The sequence below is a fragment of the Microcaecilia unicolor genome, chromosome 4 (assembly GCF_901765095.1).
Source record: "Microcaecilia unicolor chromosome 4, aMicUni1.1, whole genome shotgun sequence".
Taxonomy (NCBI): Eukaryota; Metazoa; Chordata; class Amphibia; order Gymnophiona; family Siphonopidae; genus Microcaecilia; species Microcaecilia unicolor.
In genome coordinates, this window is record NC_044034.1 from 335,440,652 (window position 1) to 335,465,670 (window position 25,019).

Genomic DNA, 25,019 nt, shown 5'->3' on the forward strand with positions numbered 1-25,019 from the left:
CCATCTGGACTGGCTGCCTAATTGGCTAGCTCCAGGCAACCCCGCAGGAATTTCAACCGCGTGAATGGTGCCAGCAATACGGACTTACCAGACTTGCAACCATTGGCAGAGGAGTCACAGGAAGATCTTTCAAATGCAGACTCTCCAACAGATCCCGGCACCAAACCCTTAGAAGAAATTTGATCTTGGACGCATGCGATAAAATCGGATTTGAAAGCAGCACGCACTGAGATTGCCACTCAGAGGACCGACTTACAAGGAGAAATTAGGATCTTGGCCATAGAGCAGAAGAGGTGGTCATGGCTCGATGAGCAATCTGATGCACTGAAAAACTTGGATAAACAGCTACAGGACACTAAGAATATCCATCAACAAATTTTTTGACAAGTTAAAAGATCTTGGGAATAGGACCTGTAGGTGCAATCTACTCTTCTGGGGCATCCCAGAAACTCCAAACTATGGAGACTGAGTCAGCAGTTAAAAAAACTGTCAGCGCTCTGCTTTCAGAGAATCAATCTGGTATGGACTCAGACTCAATACATATTGAAAGGGCACACAGGGCACTGGGTGCACTAAGAAACAACAAACCCAAGGATATTATAGCCTGCTTTGGCGATTATAAATTACAGAAAAGATATTGCATAAAGCCAAGGCTACTAAGCATTTTTTCTGGGATTCTTATTTGATCAAGATATATCAGGACTTAGCTACAGCTACTCTGAAGTGGAGATCAGAGTTGACGCCACTTACACAACAACTGAGACCTCAAGGAATTAAATACAAATGGCAATATACCTTTGCCCTGCCCTTTTATAAGGATGGTAAATTACACTGCACCCATACACTTTCTGAAGCACAAGAGATACTTCCAGAGTCAGACCTCTCGGTGCCGGAGGACCCCCCCCCCCCCAACCACAGAGGGCCACTTTGAGCATAAGAGGGGAATCCAAATGGCAATGAGCAGCCACTGGAAAAGGACGCCTGAAACGTCAGAAATAGTATGTCTAGTTACAGAATGCAGTGGCAACATGAGACATTGCTAATTTGATTTGCATTCTTGGTGGATTTGTCCTGGTGGGGCTACATTCACTGCATGAGATGTTTTCCAAATATCTTCTTGTGAGGCCTACTGCAGCCCCATCAGCGATGTTATTGCTTCCAGATATTTGCCTATAAAGTTGAAGGTTTGAATGTGTTTGTAAAATAAGTTACTAATAGGCTCTCTTATGTTTTATATTTTATAATTGATATTAGTTGGGAGTTAGCTTCTTCAATCTGGCACCTCACTGGTGGAAGGGGTTTGGCCAGAAATGGTGACGGTAGAGAGTGGGGGAGTGGTTGCTTCGGAATCCTAGGGGGCAGAACAGGTACTATGTAGAGTTTTTCTCACATAGGCAGAGTGGTAGTAATGTGACACAAACACAGAAAATGGGGCAGGCCTGCATTTTAGGGTTATGTTGATGGGCCTTTGAACTTTTTTTATCCTTGAATATCAAGGGTTTAACTTTATCAAAAAAGCACCAACTTCTGTTTAAGGCGTTGGTGTGCTTGAGGACTGATGTGTGTTTTGCTCAGGAGACACATCTTTTACCTTCCTATGAACAGTTATGTCAACATGGAAAATACGTTGACATATTCTTTGTTTCCAATCATTTGCAGAAAAAAATCCAAGGTGATCCTAATTGCATTGCCCTCTTCTCAACCTTGGTGGGTTAAAAGGGTAATTAGAGATAAGGTAGGGAGAAAAATAATTTCTTTAGGCACCGAGGTATTTACCCTGGTCAATATCTATTCACGTTGGGGTACTTTTACCAAGTTGAGGTAAAAAGGGCCCTGCGGTAGTGGCGGGTGCCGTTTTTGCCATGTGCCATGGTCCTTTTTTTACTGTAGCAGGTAAAAAGCCCCTAAAAAAGACCTGGCCATGCGGTGATTATTCTTACTGCGTGGCCATGGGGGGGGGGGCACTTAACGCCACCCATTGAGGTGGCAGTAAAGGCTCCCACTGTAACCTGGTAGTAATGGGACAGCGATTACTGTTAGGTTAGTGCCGCAGTAGAAATTACGGAATTATTTTCTGTAGCAATAGAAATGGCGTACACTTGAGGTGGAACTACCGCCGGAGGCCGCATTGGGCTGGCGCCAACCCTTTAGTAAAAGGGCCCCCTAATGAGGAACAGGGGTTTTTCTTTGAGAGGTTTAGCTCTCCCTTGCTCCAGTATATGAAAGATGGTCTATTGCTGGGTAGGGATTCTAATTTGATATTACAATCCAGTTTAGGTAATACTACTACTACTACTACTACTTAACATTTCTAGAGCGCTACTAGGGTTACGCAGCGCTGTACAATTTAACAAAGAGAGACAGTCCCTGCTCAAAGAGCTTACAATCTAATAGACAAGTGAACGGTCGGTCCGATAGGGGCAGTCAAATTGGGGCAGTTTGGATTCACTGAACGGTAAGGGTTAGGTGCCGAACGCAGCATTGAAGAGGTGGGCTTTAAGCAAAGACTTGAAGACGGGCAGGGAGGGGGCTTGGCGTAAGGGTTCAGGAAGGTTGTTCCAAGCATAGGGTGAGGCGAGGCAGAATGAGCGGAGCCTGGAGTTGGCGGTGGTGGAGAAGGGTACTGAGAGGAGGGATTTATCCTGTGAACGGAGGTTACGGGCGGGAACGTAAGGGGAGATGAGGGTAGAGAGGTAGTGAGGGGCAGCAGACTGAGTGCATTTGTAGGTAAGAAGGAGAAGCTTGAATTGAATGCGGTATCTGATCAGAAGCCAGTGAAGTGACCTGAGGAGAGGGGTGATATGAGTATATCGGTTCTGGCGGAATATGAGACGGCAGCAGAGTTCTGAACAGACTGAAGGGGGGATAGATGGCTAAGTGGGAGGCCGGTGAGGAGTAAGTTGCAGTAGTCCAGGCGAGAGGTAATGAGAGCGTGGACGAGAGTTCGGGTGGTGTGTTCAGAGAGGAAAGGGCGAATTTTGCTGATGTTAAAGAGGAAGAAGCGACAGGTCTTGGCTATCTGCTGGATATGCGCAGAGAAGGAGAGAGAGGAGTCAAAGATGACTCCGAGGTTGCGGGCAGATGAGACGGGGAGGATGAGGGTGTTATCAACTGAGATAGAAAGTGGAGGAAGAGGAGAAGTGGGTTTTGGTGGAAAGACGATAAGCTCGGTCTTGGACATGTTCAGTTTCAGGTGGCGGTTGGACATCCAGGCAGCAATGTCGGATAAGCAGGCCGATACCTTTGCCTGGGTCTCCGCGGTGATGTCTGGTGTGGAGAGATACAGTTGGGTGTCATCAGCATAGAGATGATACTGGAAACCATGAGATGAGATCAGGGAGCCCAGGGAAGAGGTGTAGATTGAGAAGAGAAGGGGTCCAAGGACCGATCCCTGGGGAACACCAACAGATAAGGGGATGGGGGTGGAGGAAGATCCATGAGAGTGAACTTTGAAGGTGCGGTGGGAGAGATAGGAGGAGAACCAGGAGAGGACAGAGCCCTGGAACCCAAATGAGGACAGTGTGGCAAGAAGTAAGTCATGATTGACAGTGTCAAAAGCGGCGGATAGATCCAGGAGGATGAGGATGGAGTAGTGGCCTCTGGATTTGGCAAGGAACAGGTCATTACAGACTTTAGAAAGTGCTGTTTCTGTCGAGTGAAGAGGGCGAAAACCGGATTGAAGCGGATCAAGGATGGCATGAGAGGAGAGAAAATCAAGGCAGCGGCTGTGGACTGCGCGCTCAAGTGTCTTGGAGAGGAAGGGTAGGAGGGAGATGGGGCGGGTAGTTGGAGGGACAGGTAGGGTCTAGTGATGGTTTTTTGAGGAGTGGCGTGACTACAGCATGCTTGAAGGTGTCGGGGACAGTTGCAGTGGAGAGAGAGAGGTTGAGGATATGACAGATGGAGGGGGTGATAGTAGGAGAGATGGTGTTAAGTAAGTTGGTGGGGATGGGATCAGAGGAACAAGTGGTGCATTTTGAGGAGGAAAGAAGGCGGGCGGTTTCCTCCTCGGAGATATCAGGAAAGGAGGAGAAGGAGGTCTGGGTTGGTTGGTTGAGGGAGAGGGTTGAAGGGTGAAGAGGAGGAGGTGGCTTGGTAGTGAACTCAAGGTTGATCTTTTGCACCTTGTCGCGGAAGTAGTCAGCCAGTGATTGAGGAGAGAGTGACGGGGGGGTGGGAGCGGAGGGCACTTTGAGGAGGGAGTTAAGGGTGGCGAAGAGACGACGAGGGTTAGAGCTGAGAGAATTAGTCAATTGGGTGTAATAGTCCTGTTTGGCAAGGAATAGTGAGGACTGGAAGGAGGATAGCATGAATTTGTAGTGAAGGAAATCTGAATGGGTGCGAGATTTCCTCCAGAGGCGTTCAGCAGATCGGGCGCAGGAGCGAAGGTAACGGATGCAAGGGGTCAGCCAGGGCTGGGGATTAGTACGCCTTGTGGGACGGGAGGTGGATGGTGCAAGGGTGTCCAGAGCAGAGGAGAGAGTGGCATTGTAAGCGGAGACAGCCTCGTCAACAGACTCGGAGGACATGATGGAGGGGAGGAGATTAGAAATACTAGATGATAAGGTGGGAGGGTCAATAATCTGGAGATTCCTGGAAGTAGTGGTTAATGTTGGGCGGAGCTGAGGGGGAGGGTGAAGAAGTGTGAAGGTGATCAGGTGATGATCAGAGACAGGAAGAGCTGAGGTGTGGAAATTGGAGGGTGAGCCGGAAGAGGAGAGGACGAGGTCAAGGCAATGGCCATCACGGTGAGTAGGGGTGGTGGAACATAGCTGGAGGTTGAAGGAGGATGTTAGAGTGAGGAACTGAGAAGCGTGAGAGTTGGACAGGTCATCAACGTGTATGTTGAAGTCTCCGAGAATGAGGGATGGAGATGAGGGTTCAAGAAAAACAGAAAGCCAGGCATCGAAGTCGGTGAGGAAGGAAGGAGGGATTTATCAGGGGGGGCGGTAAATGACTGCCACTCTGAGTGGCAACGGGTAGAATAGACGGATGGAGTGGACTTCAAAGGATGAGAAGCAGTGAGACTGTGGTAGGAGGAGGGGTTGGAAGCTACAGGAGGGCGAGAGTAGTAACCCGACGCCTCCTCCACGGCCAACTAGGCGGGGAGTATGGGAGAAGAGATAGCCTCCATGGCATAGAGCCGCAACTGAGGCAGAGTCGTCAGGGGAGAGCCAGGTTTCAGTTAGGGCAAGCAGGTGAAGGGAATGAGAGATGAAGAGATCGTGGGTGAAGGGAAGTTTGTTGCAGACCGAGTGGGCATTCCACAGTGCACATGAGAAGGGGAGGGAAGAGGGGGGGAGGAGGGGAATAGATATGAGATTGGAGACATCCCGGAAACGTTTGCATGGATAGGACGAGGACAGGTGTGGGGGACCTGGATTGGGATTGATGTCTCCTGCGGATAGCAGGAGGAGGAGCAAGAGAGTGCGGAGGAGGGTGGGGGAGGTAGGGCGACGAAGGCGACGAAGACGGGATGCGCTTAGGAGGAATGGGGATGGGTTAATGGCAGGAAGGAAGTGTTGAAGGTTGAGAGCTAGGAAGGAGGAGGGGGACAGGAGAGATGGTGAGGTGGTGAGGGACGGGGGTGAGTAGGGTATTGCAGTAGTGAGCAAGATGGGAGAGGACATGGGTGGGCAGTGAGTTCCAGTGGTAGACAGCGGTAGGGGGAGGGGAAAAAGATTAGGAAGGGACAGGGCAAGGAAGAGAATGTGTAAAGGGGCCATAAGTAGTAACTGAGGTGTTACGGGTATATATGTAGTGACTGAGGTGTTAAGCGATAGATAGAACGGCAGAGCTGGATTAGAGGCTTAAAACTGGAATGGTAGGCAGCAGGCAGGTAGGCACTGCCCAGTAAGAACAAGTCACACCCACTATGTTTGAAAAATGTGGGAGGAAAGGAGGTGAAGAGCCTGACACAGAGACAGAGCAGTTATCTGCAGGCAGATTAGGTTGCTTGGGGGGTTATAAGAACTATCACCCTAGGGTGTGGTGGGTAAGGGGTGGGTGGGAGGGATCTAAGTCTAAATGTACAGACAGAGCTGCAGCACAGCCAGTTAATCTGTAAAAAAGGTGGATTTCTCAGAAAAACTGGTATAGAAGGCTGCCCCTCTAACAGAGAATCAGTCACACCCACTAAGTTTGAATTTGTGGGGAGATTCAGAGACAGAGCTGCTAAGTCTAAAATGTACAGACAGAGCTGCAGCACAGCCAGTTAATCTGTAAAAAAGGTGGATTTCTCAAGAAAACTGGTATAGAAGGCTGCCCCTCTAACAGAGAATCAGGTCACACCCACTAAGTTTGAATTTGTGGGGGAGATCAGAGACAGAGCTGCTAAGTCTAAAAGTACAGACAGAGCTGCAGCACAGCCAGTTTCTGTAAAAAAGGTGGATTTCTCAAGAAAAACTGGTATAGAAGGCTGCCCCTCTAACAGAGAATCAGGTCACACCCACTAAGTTTGAATTTGTGGGGGAGATTCAGAGACAGAGCTGCTAAGTCTAAAATGTACAGACAGAGCTGCAGCACAGCCAGTTAATCTGTAAAAAAGGTGGATTTCTCAAGAAAAACTGGTATAGAAGGCTGCCCCTCTAACAGAGAATCAGGTCACACCTCCCAAGTGGTGCAATGTGCTCATAAAGATCGAGCTCAGTTTCAGAGTTTTCTTTTTTTTTAATTATTTATTTTTAACTTTTACAATTATAATCAAGCAAAGCTTGTTTGAAAAGCAATACATTTTCACATATAGTTTAGTCAGGAATACAATATTATTAAAGCAACGGTTTTTGAAATTTCTCGCTCAAGTCCACATATTTGGAGCAAGATATTAAGAAATGGAATATATATTAGGCAAAAATTTCAAGATTAAAGCAAACAAAAAGCTAACAGGTAACATTGCTCAGTGTTAAATTTCTCAATTAAAGGGAGAATAACATTTTAAGCACCCCTATTTTGCCTTGATGCTAGAAACACTGTTAACTGAGCTGGGTCAAAGAAAATATATTTATTCGATTGGTATCTCACTATGCATTTACACGGATATCTCAAGTAAAATGTAGCACCCAGCTGTATGACCCCTGGTTTCATTAGAAGAAATTGTTTTCGACGCTTTTGCGTTTCTCTAGAGATATCAGGGAATAATTGTATCTTTTGACCAAGAAACAATTTGTCTTTGTTTTTAAAGTACATAGTCATTAACCAGGACTTAACCAGTGTTAATGCAACTGTTGCAATTAGGGTAGTTGAGGTAACAGGTTCAAGATCTGTATTTTCAAGTAAATCTGTGACATTCAAAACTTGTTCTTCTTGTTCTGGTTTCTTCTGATCCGCCTGCTCTCTTAATGGTAATAAACCTGGGTGAAAGGAGGAATAATTTCTTCCTTAACACCAAAGATCTCAATTAAGTATTATTTTAACATTTCCCTAGGAGATTTAGTAAGTTGCTTTGGAAAATTTAGGAAGCGAAGATTATTACTTCTAACAGAGTTCTCAAGAAATTCAGTTTTTCTTCTTAAAGAAGTCAAATCTTTTACCATAATCTCCTGCTGGGTCTGCATTATTTTCATTTCCAAATCCTTTTTAAGTTCTAGTTGCTCCAGTTTTTCAATTTTTAAATCCAAAGATTTTATATTTTGTACTTGTGTTATCATTTCTTGATTTAATTTCTGAATTTGAGGTGATAGAGATTTCCCTAGGTCCACTATTAGAGTTCATAAGGAATCTAGGGTAACTTCAGCTGGTTTTTTTGTTTCAAAAGAAAAATGCAAAGGTGGTACCTCTTTCTCAATCGTTGTCCCCTGGCTCGTGATAGCAGCGTCTCCCACCTTTGTTGTATCTGGTGTTGTCGTGCCCATCAAGGCTTCCAGATTACCAGCAGGCTGATTTAACTCCTCCTGGCTCCGTTCACACCACACTTAGGAGGGACGCTCGGAGTCACCTCTGCTGGTGTACTGCTGCTCACAGGTTGAGGGGGCGGTTCCCTTGTGTCGGGGCTGAGCGTCAGCTCTAGCCCTAGAGACGCTTCAGTGCCTCCATTAGCACCAGAGCGTGTCAACGAGCCACCTTCTGACATTACTAACACTGGAGTAGATGGATTTACAGCAGTCTGCAACAATGTGCGAATATCCTGTGAAGAAGGAGCCTGACGGGAGGGGGCATTGGAGGCTGATTTGCCCCGTCTCTTCGGCATCTCAGTAAGTCAAATCTTTCAGAGAGCTGTAAGAGAAAATGCTGCCTGCTAGCAGTTTTGCTCAGCGGCCATCTTGCCTTTCAGAGTTTTCTTACACATTGGGACTTTACTCCCAGGTACACACTCTTGTATCGACTATTAGTTTGGGGACTCATCCATATTACGCAGAGTTCATGGTGCTCAGATCCAAACATGCCCCATACTATTGGCTTTAACTAAGCCCCCCCCCCCCCCCCCCAATTCAGGAAAAATCCGCTACTGGTGCTTAGATGACACTATTGTGCAGGATCCTAATAACGTCACCCCAATAGAAGAAGATCTTATAGAATATATTCAGCTGAATGACACTGGATATGTATCCTCAGAGGTCCTATGGGAAGGGCTTAAAGCGGTAATGCGTGTTAAGATAATTGCCTTGCAGGCCTGTTGACGGAAAACCTGCTAAGCAAGAGAGGGGCAGTTACAAGATCAAATTGAAAATTTAGCCCAGCAACTGAAGAGGTACTCTAAATCCCCAATCCTGGAGGAGTGACTTCATAGAGTGAGATTAGAGCTCCATCATGTTCAATTAGTACAGATTTCTGAAAACTTGCAGAGTGCGACAACTACAATCTGAATTTGAGAATAAGGTTAGTTGCCTCTTAGTTAATAAGTTTAAAAGTTGGCATGCGGTAATCATATCTATTCAATTTAAGAAGAGACCTGGCACCCACGCACCACCACCAAAGATATATAAGATATATTTAGGCAGTATTACACTTATTTGTATCAACCAGATATATCGCCTAGAGATGCAGATATCTGTCATTATCTTGATAAAGTAGTGCTGCCAGCTATCCCTCAAGTTGAGCTACAGGCCCTGTTCAAACCTATTGCCATAGATGAGATTCAGTGGGCCATTCAAGACCTTCCTAATGGAAAGGCTCTAGGCCCAGATGGATCTACAAATAGGTTCTATTAATGTTACAGCAAGTATTTTGCAGCATTGTTGCTCAGGGTCTAGAGGGTTTCAATGAACTACCATACTCTTGGAACTCAGCGGCAATTTCAAGGATACAAACAGTCATTCGCAGAACCCTTCACTTGTTACACTAGTCTAGGTCCAAGGGTATCCCCATGCTTTTGCTCTACCTCAATGCAGAAAAAGCATTTGATTGCATAAATTGGCAGTTTATGTTTTTGGTTCTGGAACGGGTAGGGATTTCCGGGTATTATTTAGCATTTCTAAAAGTTAACGGCACCCATAGAGCTCCATTAGCATTACACAGGGGCACAAGACAAGGCTATGCCTTATCCCTGCTGCTTTTTGCTATCACGACTGAGCTTCTGGCACAGCTTATTAGGACCCACAGGACCCATTTGACTGCTGGTCAAATGGAGCATAAAATTATGTTATTTGCTGATGATATTCTTCTCACCTTATCGAACCCATGAAAATCCTTGATGCAGGTACAATTGGAATTACAAGAGTATGGCAATGTCTCAGGCTTTAAAATCAATGGGGCTGATATTCAGACTGCACCAGGCAGTCTGTCTAACTCCTGCGGACGGCGGTGAATCTGAATATTCAGTGTTGGGTTGTTTCTCGTGACCGGCACTGAATATTTGGTTTATTTTTGGCCAGTTTAAACTTAACTGGCCAAGCCAACATTCGGCACTGGGTGGTTCAGTTTATAGGAGCCAAAGAAAGATCTATTTGGGTAGCCCAATTTGGCCACAAAACTTAAGCTGGCAATGAGCTGAATATTTGTGGATAGCCAGTTATCATGTGATATAAATGGTTAGCCACTGAGTGCTGACTGTGAATATTCAGCAGGAGATAACTGGCTAGCTCCCACTGAATATTCGCAGATAGCCGGTTATGTGCTATTTAACCCGAACAGGAGGGGATGGGAGTTCCAGCTTTCCAGCTCTATTAAGGGAGCCCAGCTTCACAGTGGCTTCACAGCCTGACAAATATATGGGTTAAATTAAAACAAGAATGGCTAACGCTGTACCACTTTAGGCTTTATGACTTGGTATAAAATTCAAGCTAATTCTTTTCCAGACATAACTTATTGTCTACATATGGCAATAAACTATGCACCGGGTTTTGCTCCAGGGATTCTAAACCCTGTCTTTGGCATATGAGATTCACAAAAACTCGGCACATTAGCCCATATCTGGGAATAAAGGGAAATATTACCTTTTTCTGAGCTACTGGGAGAATATAGGTGCTTATCACATCATGTTTTCCACTACAGACAAATGCGGGATTACCCCCAGCACAGGGCCAGGGGGGTGGGACTTTGGGTTAGCAGAGACATTATTGGAGCGGGCACTGAGGTGGAGCAGTGGCAGAGGCTGTATAACCTGCTTGTATGGTGAATGCTCTCCTTTGGCACACTGCTAGTATACTGTATTAATTGAAAGAAGACAGTGGAAATAAGCATCCAATATTTCTATAGCTACCTACTTAGTAGAAAACGAACATAAAATCTTGTATAGGTGGTATTACACTCCCCAAAGGCTTCTTAAAATGTTTAAGCATGGCTCTGGACTGTGCTGGAGAGAATGTGGAACACCTGGGGATATGTACCATATCTGGTGGTCTTGCCCTAAAGTGAAACATTATTGGGCTGAGGTATTGACTTTGGTTTACCAGATACTCAGGATAAAGTATCCAGCCAGGGCGGAATATTCTTCGCTGCATTTCAAGCCTTTTGGAGTAGAGAGAGAACACCACAAAGTAGCAAACCAGCATTTTTTACTTTAAGCAAAATAGGCCTGGCAGCAGCTTGAAAACAGCCTAACACACTTTCTTTGCAGGCAGTGCTTCGTAAGATGGACTATGTTTGTCAAATGACTAAACTGACAGCACTCCAGACCGGTTAATTAATAACTTACATAAACATATCTAGGCTCTAGGCTAGATGAATCGGGGTAACAGTCAGCGTGGTAGTTCTTGCTGCTTGTTTTTGAATGTGTATTTGAGAAACATTAGCTGGTCCTGCTGTTTCATGACCGTATATCTCTTGGGGCTTCATGCTGCTTCTGTGTGTTTGGGGGGGAGGGAGAGATTTGTTGTGAGGGTGGGGAGTACATGGTTTCTGTTTTAATGTTATGTTTGGGGTTATGTGGCTCTTAGAATGGGCAAATGTATGGTTGGCAATCAACGGAAATGACAATGGAAGAACCCATAAGATAACTAAGCTCTGGGAAAGAGGAGGACCAATAAATGAAGGCAGTAATGCTTAAAGAAGGAAGAGGAAAAAAGGTTTTCAAGAGGAGACCACTACTTCAATCAAATTCGGCTTAAGAGGTAACAAAAATGAGAAATACTAGACACACTGTAAAAGTAGCACTTGCAGCCTGTGGGGACTAAATACAGGGGGAGGGATCTTCAGCTACTAAACATCAGCAACACACAGAGGTAGGATTTAGAGTGCACATGCACCAGGCTCCTAAGGGAGCTGTGGTTTATGGTCTTATATCAAGCACTATTGACTGCTGGATTACAGAGGAAAGTAGCTGAGAAAAAAGAATGGCAGAAAAGCTTAAGAAGCTAAAGACAATTCATTGTAGCAGGTTCAGAGTAAGTGGGAAATCAAAATGAGCAGTAAGCAACTGACAGACCCCCCCCCCCCCCCCCCAATAAATAAAATCAAGAGACAGGGAAGGATGAATAGTATCAGAAAAGTAATATTATTAGGATTTCACTGCAAAATTCATGAACAGGTCTGATTTTTGGAACATCAACAATGCTATTCCTCAGAACTATCTGAATACTACGGCTCCAGGACAGGCTCTATACTAGATATATTTATATATAACCTTTATTACCGTGCATATTCCTGTGGGTATGGGGATGAGTACCACGTCTGTATTTCATACTTTCCAAACTCGATAACAGATGGACAGCGGACATGTGGATCAGGTGGACCTATGACCCCAACTTTCTGCATAACATTAAACAAAATAAAAATGAATTATTAGCATAAACTTGATTATCATTTTTAGCACACAGGAGAGAGAACATAAGCCAGAAAAATTCATCTCATTCCCTGATTTAAGTCTCAGGAAAGGCTTTAATAAGATGATAATCTTAAACAACAGTTTAAAGTCAGCAGGGACACAGCTGACTCTCTGGGAGGGGCAGAGATGCAGCAAATAGTTTCCTACTGCTACCAGGTTTGTTATAGCCACAAATACTTGCCATAAAAGGAACAACTTCTCCCTGGGAGGCCACAAAATCCTACTAAATACAAATGCTATCTACTAAATTACATTCAACATTATCTTCTATTATCAATAATCTGATGCTTTCTTCTCTCTTGTACTGACCTCCAGGCCATACACTTCTAGATGGGCTGCCCCTCACGCTTATTTTTGCTTAGATGCCTAGAGCCTTGTAAATCTATCATGCTGCAAAACTGATGTATAATGATAGCATTTTCAAATTAAAAAAAAATAATAATCACTGTATGGTTGACCTTCCCTTTCAAATGATATAGTGATTGAAGGCCGGTTTCTCTTTTTTTCTTTTTCTTTTAAGTGTCATTTTGTTGAATTCAGGCCTGGAAAGGGAGAGAACATGGCTGCAGCTACTGTGGTAGGCCCCTACAGTGAACAAGCAGCACAGGAGAGGCATCTCAGAGGAATCACCTCTCTTGGGCTGTAAGACTGTCTTAAGCTATTCCCAGGCATGCTCTCTGGGGTGCGGCTAAAACATAAGCATAAAAGGAAATAAAAAACTAAAAAAAAAAAAGACAGTCCAGTGTACTTACCACTAGGCTACTACATTCTTGTTAATTGTTTGTATATTTTGTTGTAAGTATGGTCATCAATAAAGGGAAAGGGGAATGGGACTTAATATACCACCTTTCTGAGGTCTTTGCAACTACATTCAAAGTGGTTTACATATATTCAGGTACTTATTTTGTACCAGGTGCAATGGAGGGTTAAGTGACTTGCCCAGAGTCACAAGGAGCTGCAGTGGGAATCGATTCAGTTCCCCAGGATCAAAGTTGAAACATAGAAAAAAACAAAGAAAAACATAATATCCTAAATTCTGTATAGCTTGCAGGTAGGATTAAGTTCCGAGAGGATGCCATCAGCTAGAGAATCAACAACTCTAACCACTTATCTTGACATATATGAAAAATTCACAGGTGCTTTCTATTAAAATCCTTATCATACACAGTTCCTCCAGCAGACAGGAGTGCTCCTAGAACAGAATCCTATAACCATTACTTGTTTCAAAAATGTGGTAGGAATTGATTATTAGTTTTATCTTATTGTGTGATTGTTTTTAAACGTAATTCCTGGCTTGTCCAGCTTCTTTGTACGGAACCCATATCAAACTGCAACGTACTGTGGGCTACAAAAACAAAATGTTATAACCTTAGATATGATTGGGACTAGAGGATAGACACTCATAAAACAGCAATACACTGCTGAAACAGCAGGAAGGAGAAACACCTCTCACTGAGCAGTAATACCCTGTTTTAACAGCAGATAGGAGGAACTCACAGAGCAGCAGTATCTAGCCATAACAGCAGAGGTGAAGGGGAGAGACATTTAAGCGCTATAACAGAAGACAGGACGGAGGCCCATTATCCAACCTTAACAGCAAAGGGAGCACTTACAGAAAACAAGAAGAGTATTCATTTCAGTGTACAGATTTCTTTTGGATATTTACATGGAATTCATGGTTAACTATTAGGCAGACTAGGCAGTTGCCTAAGATGATAGCTGAAGTCAAAGCAAAATAGATTCCTAAAAACCTGAAACTTAAAGAACCTTTAGCACTGTCCTCATATAAAAACAAAGTATTAAAAGCATGATGTCCAATTATGTATAGTTACAGGATTGCACTGGCAGAGGTGGTGTTGGGGCTGATAATTGTTCAATTTAAATATTAAAACCTTTACATTGATACTGATCAAATTAATTTCTATAGTTTTTACTTTTCACATTTTTCAACTAACCAAGTGACATCCTCTAAACAGTCCTAAAAGCATGGCATGCAGCTTCCTCTGTATCTACTGAGGGGGTATATACAATGGACTCAAATTAATGGGTCTATCAGAAGGTACCCCATTTAATAAAAATTACCTCACATATAAAAGGGTAAAACGAATGGTAAGAAAACTGTATTTGGGTTCTGTTTACCAAACCTGTGGAGAACTAACACAATTATACAAATAAGAGGTACCTTCTGTTAGACATTCACGTAAACTCCTATGACTCATCCCATGTACATTTTATACTATTCTATATTGTCTGATGTAATGACTAGGTAATCCAAAGGTTATGAAGTACATACACAAAAGAAATCATGTAATTTCAATCTGCTTTCATCAAATAACAGGGTTCACAGATGCCTGCCATAGCCACACGTTTAATTCTTGTAGACGAATGTAATAGACAACTCAGGAATACAATATTTAGAAACAGTAAGTCATATCAGCTGCCTCCAGAAAGCAGTCCTAGTAACTGTCCTGAACCTCTCCCCATAGGAAAAGGCCCATGCTCTTCTTAGCAGTAGCATAAAAGACTTAGATTTTCTGCTGTACAGCTCCTCATTTGTATTATTGAAAAACAGCCTAGTAGGAAGTCAGCCAGTTCTATTTGGCTTGCACTAGAGGACAGGTACACGACTAAAATTACACTTGCTAGATAAAAACGAGTTTCAAATTTTCTAGATTGCTGGCTGTGTTTCATCATGATGAAATATACAAAACAACCATCTTGATGTAGGAGCATAATTGTTGTAAACAGATTATGTTAACTTTTTAAGCTACATTATTCTTCAAAAAGGAATGTTAATGCTGTTATACAAAGATAAGAGATTTGTCACCTATACATCATAGCATAAAACTAAGTTCTAAGCAAGCCAGAAGCTGTCATGCAAACTGGAGCTCATACAATTAGCAAATAAAGATACAAAAAACCAGCACAATCAATGGATTAAATATGCACCTGCAGTGGTGGTGGAAAGAGATTCTTCCTGCTGTATCAGGATCTTGGCCTTTCACCCTCCCCACCTCTCCTCTAGGTGAATCCCCAGGGTGAATGTGGAGACCCAGCTCCAATATAATTGTTTGCACATGGCAGCGGCAGAGAGAGGGGCACAAAAGGAGAGGTGCGACAGACCTTGAGCTGCCTGCTAGCGTTTCCTACATTGTTTGCACTCCAAGCTTGTTGTTTCCTCTGCTCTGCTCTACCCCTCCCGACCACATGTTCCCTGGCTCACACACTCCCACGGCCTTCCACACTCTACATTCCGTTTGCTCAGGTGCAAGGCTCAGAGTCTCAGCGGCAAGTCTTCTGTGGGTTTAACTCAATCCCTGGCAAAAACAATAGAGCAATTCTGCTTTGTAGACAGACTTTAACCTTGAAATCCCCCACCCCTTTAACTATACACTATATACTCTAACAATTTACATTCTATTCAACAGCATACCAGATGTTGTTTAAGGTCTAAGTATAGGATTAGCCAAAATTAGTACGATAGATCTTCTACTCTGACCGCTATCTAGTTTCACACCACCTGTTGAATTAAGCACCTGTGAAACAAAACTCTGCTGCGCGACTCATTTTCCACCAAAGTCAGCTATGCCCACATTAGCCCTCTGCCTTAAGTCACTTCACTGGCTCCCTATCCGTTTCCATATGCTATTCAACTTCTCCTATTGACCTATAAGTGCATTCACTCTGCCGCTCCCCAGTACCTCTCCACTCGTCTCCTCCTAGTTCCCCCTCAAGTACTTCGTTCTGTTGATAAATCTCTCTATTCCGTCCCTTTCCTCCTCTACTGCTAATTCGAGACTCCGTTCCTTTTATCTCACTGCACCTCAAGCCTGGAATTAGACTTCCCAAGCCTGTACATCTAGCCCGTCTTTAGCCGTTTTCAAGGTCCAAACTCAAAACCCACCTCTTTATCACTGCTTTTGACTCCTAATTCACTTACCCTGTCCTTTATCCTCATCTCTCTTTATTCACTTACCCTTAATTGTTCTGTTTACCTGTCTTATCTAGATTGTAAGCTCTTTGAGCAGGGACTGTCTTCTGTGTATGGTGTGCAGCACTGCGTATGCCTTGTAGCGCTATAGAAATGTTAAGCAGATAGATATTTGGCACAGGGAGTGCTAAGCCAAGTGAATGGAACTGGAGGCAAGCCTAAAAATCATAGCAAAGATGTTATAGTAGGAAGTTGGAGGCTCGGTGGAGGGAAGTTGGGGAGAATAGGGAGGGGATAACAGAAGCTGGAAGCATGAGAGAAATTACAGTGGGGGGAAAAACAATGAAGCATGAGAACTGAGAGCAGAAAGGGAAACCAGACAGCTCATGGAAAGAGTCACCGACAGCATAATTGGCACTATGAGGAGGGGTGTTCAAAAAGCTCAGAAAATGAGGAAATGTAGAAAGCAGGCAGACAGATAAGAAGTGCAAATGCTTGATCAAGTAGAAATGACGTAGAACTGGGGGAGCCTGGCCAATAGCCTGCTGTGGGAGACATTTCAGAGTACTGGGTCTATAGCCCAGATGGCAATGTTAAGAGATTCTAGAGCCTCAGAAGCTTTGGCAGTGGTGGTATCTCAGTTAATCTTTTGTAACAAAAGATGAACATGTCACATGTTTGGTTTAGTTGGAACTTATTACTTTCCATTATTTATTAACTCGTTTGTATGTCACTGCTATTTTTACATTAGTTTCATTCCATCTATTATTGAGGAGCTAGAGGGTAAACAAGAAAAAACATGGATCAGTAAGAGATTTAGTTAAAAGAAAAGATAGACTGTTCTGAATCATGGAATGTTCAACCCAAAGACTTATCTGCAACACAGATAAAGGTAAAATTTGGTCTTCCCTGCTATTTCTTTTTCTTGAGTCCTCCTAGACCAGTCCAGACTGCTGAGTTATATTCCTCTACCTACAGATGGAGACAGAGAACATTTTTGGTGACATCACCAATAAAAGAAGAGGTGCAGACTGGAACATGTCAGTATGCTAATACCAACACTGATCTAAAGAGGCAAAAACTCACAACAAACCACAAAGATTAAACTACCCCCCCTCCAATCGAATCCTCCACAAGGATAACTAAAATCCATACTGTCAGAAGCTAAATACAAGGCAGATGTGAGGAGAGCTGCCTCAAAAACCCCAGTCGTCCCAGGTAGGACCCAGACTGGTCTAGCAGGAATCAAGGAAAGGAAATAGCAGGTAAGAAGAAATTTCACCTTCCTCATCATCTTGCTAGACTAGATTGCTGGGATATACCAAAACTTTATCCTTCATAAGGGAGCTTGACAAGACTATCTCAAGAGCCGCCATGCAAAGCCTCCACCATGCCTGGACCTGCCATCAGTTCTGTAATCCTTGACAAAGAGTGCAGTGAAGACCAAGTTGCCACTCTACAAATGTATTTACGAGCTTCCAGCCCAAGCCTCTGCCCACAAGGTTGACTGAGACTCCATAGAATGTGTTTGAAGACCTCCCAGAATCACCTTCTGATTCAGAATGTATGCCCACTCAATCACTCCCTTCATCCACTGTGCAGTGGATGATTTTGAAACCAAATCACCCTTGCACTGTCCACTAAACACAAACAGCTTGTCAAACACTCAAAATGGATGTGACCTCCAAATAGTGCAAGGACACTGTGAGAACATCTAGATTGTGCAGTCTTTGCACTGACCCGACCCCCCTCTGTCCTGGAATAGGCAGCAGAAGGATTGGTTGGGATAGAAGGGCAAAACCACTTTAGGAAAGAAGGATGGAACTGTTCAGAGACACAGTCCACAGTGAAAAAGGAATATGGATCCCTGCAGAAGCAAACCTGCACGTCAGAATTTCACTTGGTGAAAATACAGCAAACCTACAGCCACCAGTAAAACCGTTTTCAAGTTTAAATCCTTTTCTTGATTAGCTTTCGAAGGTTGCCCTTCTTCGTCAGATCGGAAATAAGCAAATGTTGGTAGATGACAGTATATATAAGTGAAACATCAAAGCATTCCAGTGACAGTCTAACAGGATGGGGGTGGATAGGTGAGAGACAGAAAGAGTCGGGTGGATGAGGGACAGGGAGATATGCATGGAGACAGGAGGGTGACAAAGCAGTACAATTAGAAGTAAGCTCCCAATACAGACTCAAAAAGAAAAAAAATGGCACACATCCTTGCAATATATCCAGCTGCAAAGTATGCCAAAACATTTCACAGGACCCCACGGTCATTCACAAAGGAAAAATATTCAACATTAAGGAATCTTTCACGTGCTCATCTTCCAATGTGGTATATATCATTCAGTGTAAAAAATGCAGAAGGCTGCTACATCAGAGAAACAAGTCAAATGCTTAAGAAGAGATTTAATTTACATAGATACCATATGAAAAATGCTAGTACCAATAAAGATGTCACATCTGTGGGGCAGCACTTTACAAAACCAGAACACTGTACTAGTGATTTCATGGTAAGAATCCTTAAAGGGAACTTTAAAACAATACAGGAACGTTAAGACCTTTGAAGTCAGAATGATTAACTATTTTGACACCCACCAGACAGGACTTAACAAAGATCTGGGTTTTCTAGCCCATTATAAACCATAAAATTGTACTGCTTTGTCATCTTAGCCAGGAGTTTCACGTCTATGTTTAAAAAACAGATGGGTCTACAAGAAGCAGCTTCCTCCCAGGGCTTATTAGGCTTTGGAATAAGTGTGATTAAGGTGACATCATCATCTAAAAGAAAAGGACCCTGTCTGCACTACTTCCTGATAATAATCTAAAAGGGGCCCTACTAATTGAAGTTGTAAGCCTTTATGAAACTCACTTGTATAACCATCCGCCCCTGGCGAGGTATGAGTACGCAACAACTTAATCGCTGCCTGAAGGTCCTTGGCCTGTAATGGCACATTCAAGACATCCACTGCTTCTGGGAACAAAGTAGGCAGACCCGCCCCAATCGAGTAACTGCCGGGACCCATCAGAAGGTTGAGTACTCTCCACAATATACAATTGATGGAAGTGGTCTAAAAATATCTCTGCTATTTGATCAGTACGATTGGTGATGGACCCCAATCCACCAAGAACCACCCCAATTCTGAACCAGCCGAGACATAGTAACCTATGGAACTTTGTAAGTCCAAGTGCTTTGAAAATAAGCCCCATGGCGTCCAGCCTTGTTCCAGAATTTATAAAATTTATATTTCCGATAAAGAAGGTCACGTGTAGTTTTTTCATGAATGAGGGTATTTAAGGCTATCTGTGTGTAAATCAATGTGTCCTTCAAGGTTTACGCCCTCTTAACTTGATGTAATTTTTTTCCTACATTAACTATACTAGCAGCCAGTTTCTTGTTTCTCAAGCTGACAAATGCAGTTATATCACCAAGCAGAACCACCTAGGCAGTATCCCAGCAAAATGTTGGCTGCATATGGTGCTGCCCATCTCTCTCACAAGTATTTCAGAAAATCAGGATTCTTTGCCAAGTAGGCAGGAAAATGCCATCCCCTATTTATCTGATGAAAAACAGGCACCTCAAGATCAACTCACACCATGGAGCGACCTGATATGATCTCAGGGACAATGACCTCCGCCCCCACAGATGAAAACAGTGCCTGACTCGTTAAAATATAGTCTAGGTGGGAGTATGAGCCAAGGCCCTGGAACAACAAGTACATTTGTGCTCCATGGGATGGAGAAACTGCCAGGTATCTAGCAAGCCCAGGAAAGTAGCGAAAGAACAGAGTGCTTCTTTTCTAGTAAAGCCTTATCCATCAAACAATCCATATCTGCATGCATTACAGTATTCATGTCCCCCAAAACTACAAGTTCTGCATCCGCATAGGAAGAAGATGGTGAAGCAGTGAAGAATACAAGAAACATTAAAAGGCGTAGGGCCATATATCACTAAAAGATAAAATATCCTGCTGTGTGCCCACAGTTTCAAAAAGAGATACCTCCCCGCCTGATCTTTGAAAAATACTTCCACCTGATAAGGGAGGGAGCATCTCAATAACACTGCCATTCCCCCCACCCGTGACGCCCCCCTAATGAACTATAAAAAAACATTCCCCACCCAAAGCCGTTTAAGCTTTCATGTTCCACATCACCAAGTCTGGTCTCCTGGACACATGCTATATTTATTTATTTGTGGCATTTATACCCGCGCTCTTTCCCGCTCAATACAGGGATAGAAACAATGTATCAATGTATCAAAGAGATGACAAGGTATCATATAGATAATACAGAGATGGAAACAATATATCAGAGAAATGACATAATTACTTAGATTAGGTTCCGTATGGTACGATGTATCACAGCAATGATACAAAGTATAGAACAAAGTGTCGCAGGGATGGTATAATTTCATAGAGTAGGATAATTACATTGAGTGGTACATTGGTAAGGGATGTGAGGAGGGATTGGAGTGTGGGTGATATATAGGAATGGAGTTGTGTTTGAAGTTATGACGGGTCGTAGGCTTGTTTGAAGAGGTAAGTCTTCAGCAGTTTTCGGAAGGGTAAATGCTCAGTGGTTTTTCGGATGTGTCGAGGTATGGCGTTCCAGAGTTGGCTGCCAATTACAGAGAAGTTGGATGCGTAGTAGGTTTTGTATTTAAGGCCTTTGCAGTTAGGGAGATGAAGATTGAGATATGTTCTAGAAGTACTGGTCCAGTTTCTGGCTGGTAGATCGATCAGATTGGACATATAGTTCGGGGATTCGCCATTGAGGATCTTGTGGATCATTGTGTGGACTATCTATCTCCTTCCAATTTAAGGCTGTTAATATCTTTGCTCTCTTAATGGGAGAGGTGATTCCACAAATGTTCCAGGTAGCTACTGTAAGCACCAGAACGATCAGGGCAGCTGCCCCAAGGAACAGTAGTAGGAAATGCCATTCCAAATATAAAGAACCCGGGACGCCCATCCCAGTGTTCTACCAAAACACACAACGCCAAGAAGTACATTTCAGAGGCTGCACCCTTATTGAAAAATAAAAACTGCTGTGCACAGGTTTGGAGCCATTCACCCACCCTAACCCCAATCCCCTCCCCTAATCCCTCTCATTCTCCTATCCCCTCTAAACACGCCATTCAAACTATCTTTCTCACACTAAACTTCCCCCAACCCCCCCCCCCCTCCATTCTCCCCCAACTCACCGCATAATCATTCAACAAGACACAGAAAGACCACTTGGTGTGCCAGGAGTCCCGCACCCTCCAAAACACCCATTCAGTAAACAATAATCATATAATAGAGTTGTAAATATCAACAAGTAAATTTCATAGCAGTATTGTACTGAAGAATACAGAAAACAATATTGCCCAACAGTATTTATACAGACAATAGTCGAACAGGAATATTCAGGAGCCAGCTGACTCAGAGGTCGGCTGCTGTCATATACTTGCCCGAACCACTTCAGGAGAAGCATAGGTACGCCATTGACCATTAATATAAACTTTTAGGGCTGCAGGATAGAGCAGCATGAAACACTGCGCATGTAAGGCAGCACAAATGGATGAAACTTTCCGGTGGCGGTCTTGAAGCGAAATGGAGTAGTCCTGATAAATATGAATAGGCGCTCTGTCATATCGCAGCGTTGCTCTCTTCTGCCAATATCCTTGTAAGATTTCTACTTTGTGTAGATAATGATGCACCTTAATTACAACCACTCTGGGCCTTTGTCTGCCTTCCTGCAGATGACCCATGCAGTAGGCTCGTTCCAGACTGAAGGGCCCTGTGCTATTGGACAATGAAAATTCCGATGCCAGCCAGAGATCTAAGATCGAGGGGAGTGCACTATCCAAAACCTGTTCTGGGAAATCAATTATCTGCAAATTCTCCCTCCTCAATCTATTCTCCAAGTCGTCTATTTGAGCTGCTTGGTGCTGGAGTTGGCTCTCGATTGCTGATAGCCTCTCCGTCTCATGTACCGCTTCATCCTCCATATTCGAAACACACTGCTCCAACTCCTCAGTCCTTCGCATGGTCTCGGCCAAAAGTGATTCAAGGTTAGTTAATTGTCCTGATAACTGGCCCAAGCGAGGTTCCAACACCCGCTCAGTTAATTGGAGTAACTGAACCTCAGTGAAAACTAGTGCCATCGAAGGCAGCGGCCCCGACATCTTGTCTTCACACATATAGGTTTTACCGTTCTCAGTTTTAAGACCCTTAGGAGACATTGCATTTACAGATTTCTTCAAGTATTTGTCCATGTAACTAAAAGAAGTCAAGCTGTCAATAGAAGCACAAAGAGATAGCTCGGAAGCAGTCAATTATGGTGCTGAGAAGGTGAGGGACCCGAGAGGCAGAAGACACGTCCTCTCCCCTCACTATATCACGTGGTTTCCACCATGCTTGATTTTAAAGATAATTACATATTACTAATAGTTCTGCAAGTTCATTTGTCAATTCTATCAGTACTCTGGGATGCATACCATCCAGTCCAGACGATTTGCTACTCTTCAATTTGTCAAACTGCGCCATTACATCTTACAGGTTTATAGAGATTTCATTCAGTTTCTCTGACTCATCAGCTTTGAATATCTTTTCTGGCACCAGTATCTCTACCAAATCTTCCTCGGTAAAGACTGAAACAAAGAATTCATTTCATCTTTCCACTATGGTGTTGTTTTCCCTGAGTGCCCCTTTTACCCCTGGTTAAAAGATAGAAAACAGAGAGTAGGGTTGAACGATCAATATTCTCAATGGAGAAGGGTTGAAAGAGGGGTTCCTTAGGGATCTGTGCTGAAACCGCAGCTATAAATGATCTAGAGATGGGAGTAACTAGCGAGGTAATTAAATTTGCTGATGACACTATGAGGCATATATTCAAAGCACTTAGCCTTCCAAAGTTCTATAGAAATCAATGGAACTTTGGAAGGCTAAGTACTTTGAAAATATGCCTCAAAGTTATTCAAAGTTGTTAAACCACAAGAGGATTGTGGAAAAATTGCAAGAGGACCTTATAGTTTCTATGGAACTTTGGAAGGCTAAGTGCTTTGAAAATATGTCTCACTGTAACATAGTAAATGAGACTGGGCATCCAAATGGCAGATGACATTTAATGTGAGCAAGTGCAAAGTGATGCACGTGGGAAAGAGGAACCCAAACCAAAGCTATGTGATGCAAGGTTCCACATTAGGAGTTACCGTCCAGGAAAAGTACCTAGTTGTCATCATTGATGATATGTTGAAATCCTCTGCTCAATGTGCAACGGCGGCTAAGAAAGCAAATAATATGTTAGGAATTATTAGGAAAGGTATGGAAAACAAAACTGAGAATGTTATCATGCCTTTGTATCGCTCCATAGTACAACTGTACCTCGAATATTGTGTGCAGAGATTGGTTATGCTACATCTCAAAAAAGATATAGTGGAATTAAAAAAGGTAGAGGAGGGAGACGAAAATGATAAAGGGGATGGGACGACTTCCCTTATAAGGAAAAGCTAAAGCAGCTAGGGATCATCAGCTTGGAGAAGAAATGGCTGAGGGGAGATATGATAGAGGTATACAAAATACTGAGTGGGCTGGAACAAGTAGATGTGAATCAATTGTTTACTCTTTCCAAAAATCCACTGCATATTCTAAGATAAGCAGCATAAAATCTGTTTTCCTGTTCTGGGATCTTGCCAGGTACTTGCAACCTGGATTGGTCACTGTTGGAAACAGGATACTGGGCTTGATGGACCTCCGGTCTGTCCCAGTATGGCAATGCTTATGTTCTTATGAACTGCTGAGATTCTGGTGACCACCAAGATTGAGGGCATGCTGAAGGGGATATATGCATCTGTACTCAAGAAACCACTTCCAAGTTTTCCACCATTGTGCTCAGGAAGGTAAAATTATGTATCATACCTCATAATTTTCTTTCCATTAATCATAGCTGATCAATCCATAGACTGGTGGGTTGTGTCCATCCACCAGCAGGTGGAGATAGAGAGCAATCCTTTTGCCTCCCTATATGTGGTCATGTGCTGCCGGAAACTCCTCAGTATGTCGATATCCAAGCTCCATCCGCAGGACTCAGCACTTAGAGAATTACACCCACAAAGGGACACTCTGCCCAGCTCACCACCGCCGAAACGGGGGAGGGGAATTAACCCAGCTCATCCCCACACAAGTGGGGGAGGGGAATCCGTCCAGCTCATCCCCACGGAGCGGGAGAGGGACACCACACCCGCCGATGCGGGGGGATCTGGCTTATCCTGCAACCGCAACCGCGGGAGGAGCTGACTGACCCTAACACCGCCGAAGCGGGAGGGGTACAAAGCTGCCCTACTGCCGCACGAAGCAGGAGGGAGCGCCGGCAGAATTTAAGTCTCAATCCAGCCCCGTAAAACGGAGGGGAGAGGAATGCAGCAGCTCACTGTAACACAAATTCGTCTCAACTCTTGAAGAATCCATTGAAAAAACTTGAACACAAAGTCCTCCTGAACAGGAACTGAAGACTAAACTTGAAGCTGAAATGCAACCAGAATATAAAGAATACAGATATCTGGGAGGGGCTATGGATTGATCAGCTATGATTAATGGAAAGAAAATTATGAGGTATGATACATAATTTTACCTTCCATATCATCATGCTGATCAATCCATAGACTGGTGGGATGTACCGAAGCAGTACTCACCCAGGGTGGGACATAGAAATCCCTGACCGCAACACTGAAGCTCCAAACCGGGCCTCCGCCCGAGCAGCCACAGTCAAGCGGTAAAGCCTGGAGAAGGTATGGGCCGATGCCCAAGTTGCCGCCTTGCAAATCTCTTCCAAGGAGACGGACCCGGCCTCTGCCATCGAGGCCGCCTGAGCTCTAGTGGAGTGAGCCTTCAGCTGGATAGGCGGCAC

The 25,019-nt window shown here is 43.8% G+C and overlaps 1 protein-coding gene across 1 annotated transcript in view; it reads right to left on the reverse strand.

The window, feature by feature from the left end:
* KAT6A (lysine acetyltransferase 6A) overlaps window positions 1-25,019 on the reverse strand; it is a 290,868-nt gene that overhangs the window by 109,118 nt on the left and 156,731 nt on the right. Inside the window, 1 exon segment of the mRNA XM_030202065.1 lies at window positions 12,008-12,123. Coding sequence (XP_030057925.1) covers window positions 12,008-12,123 — 116 coding nt within the window.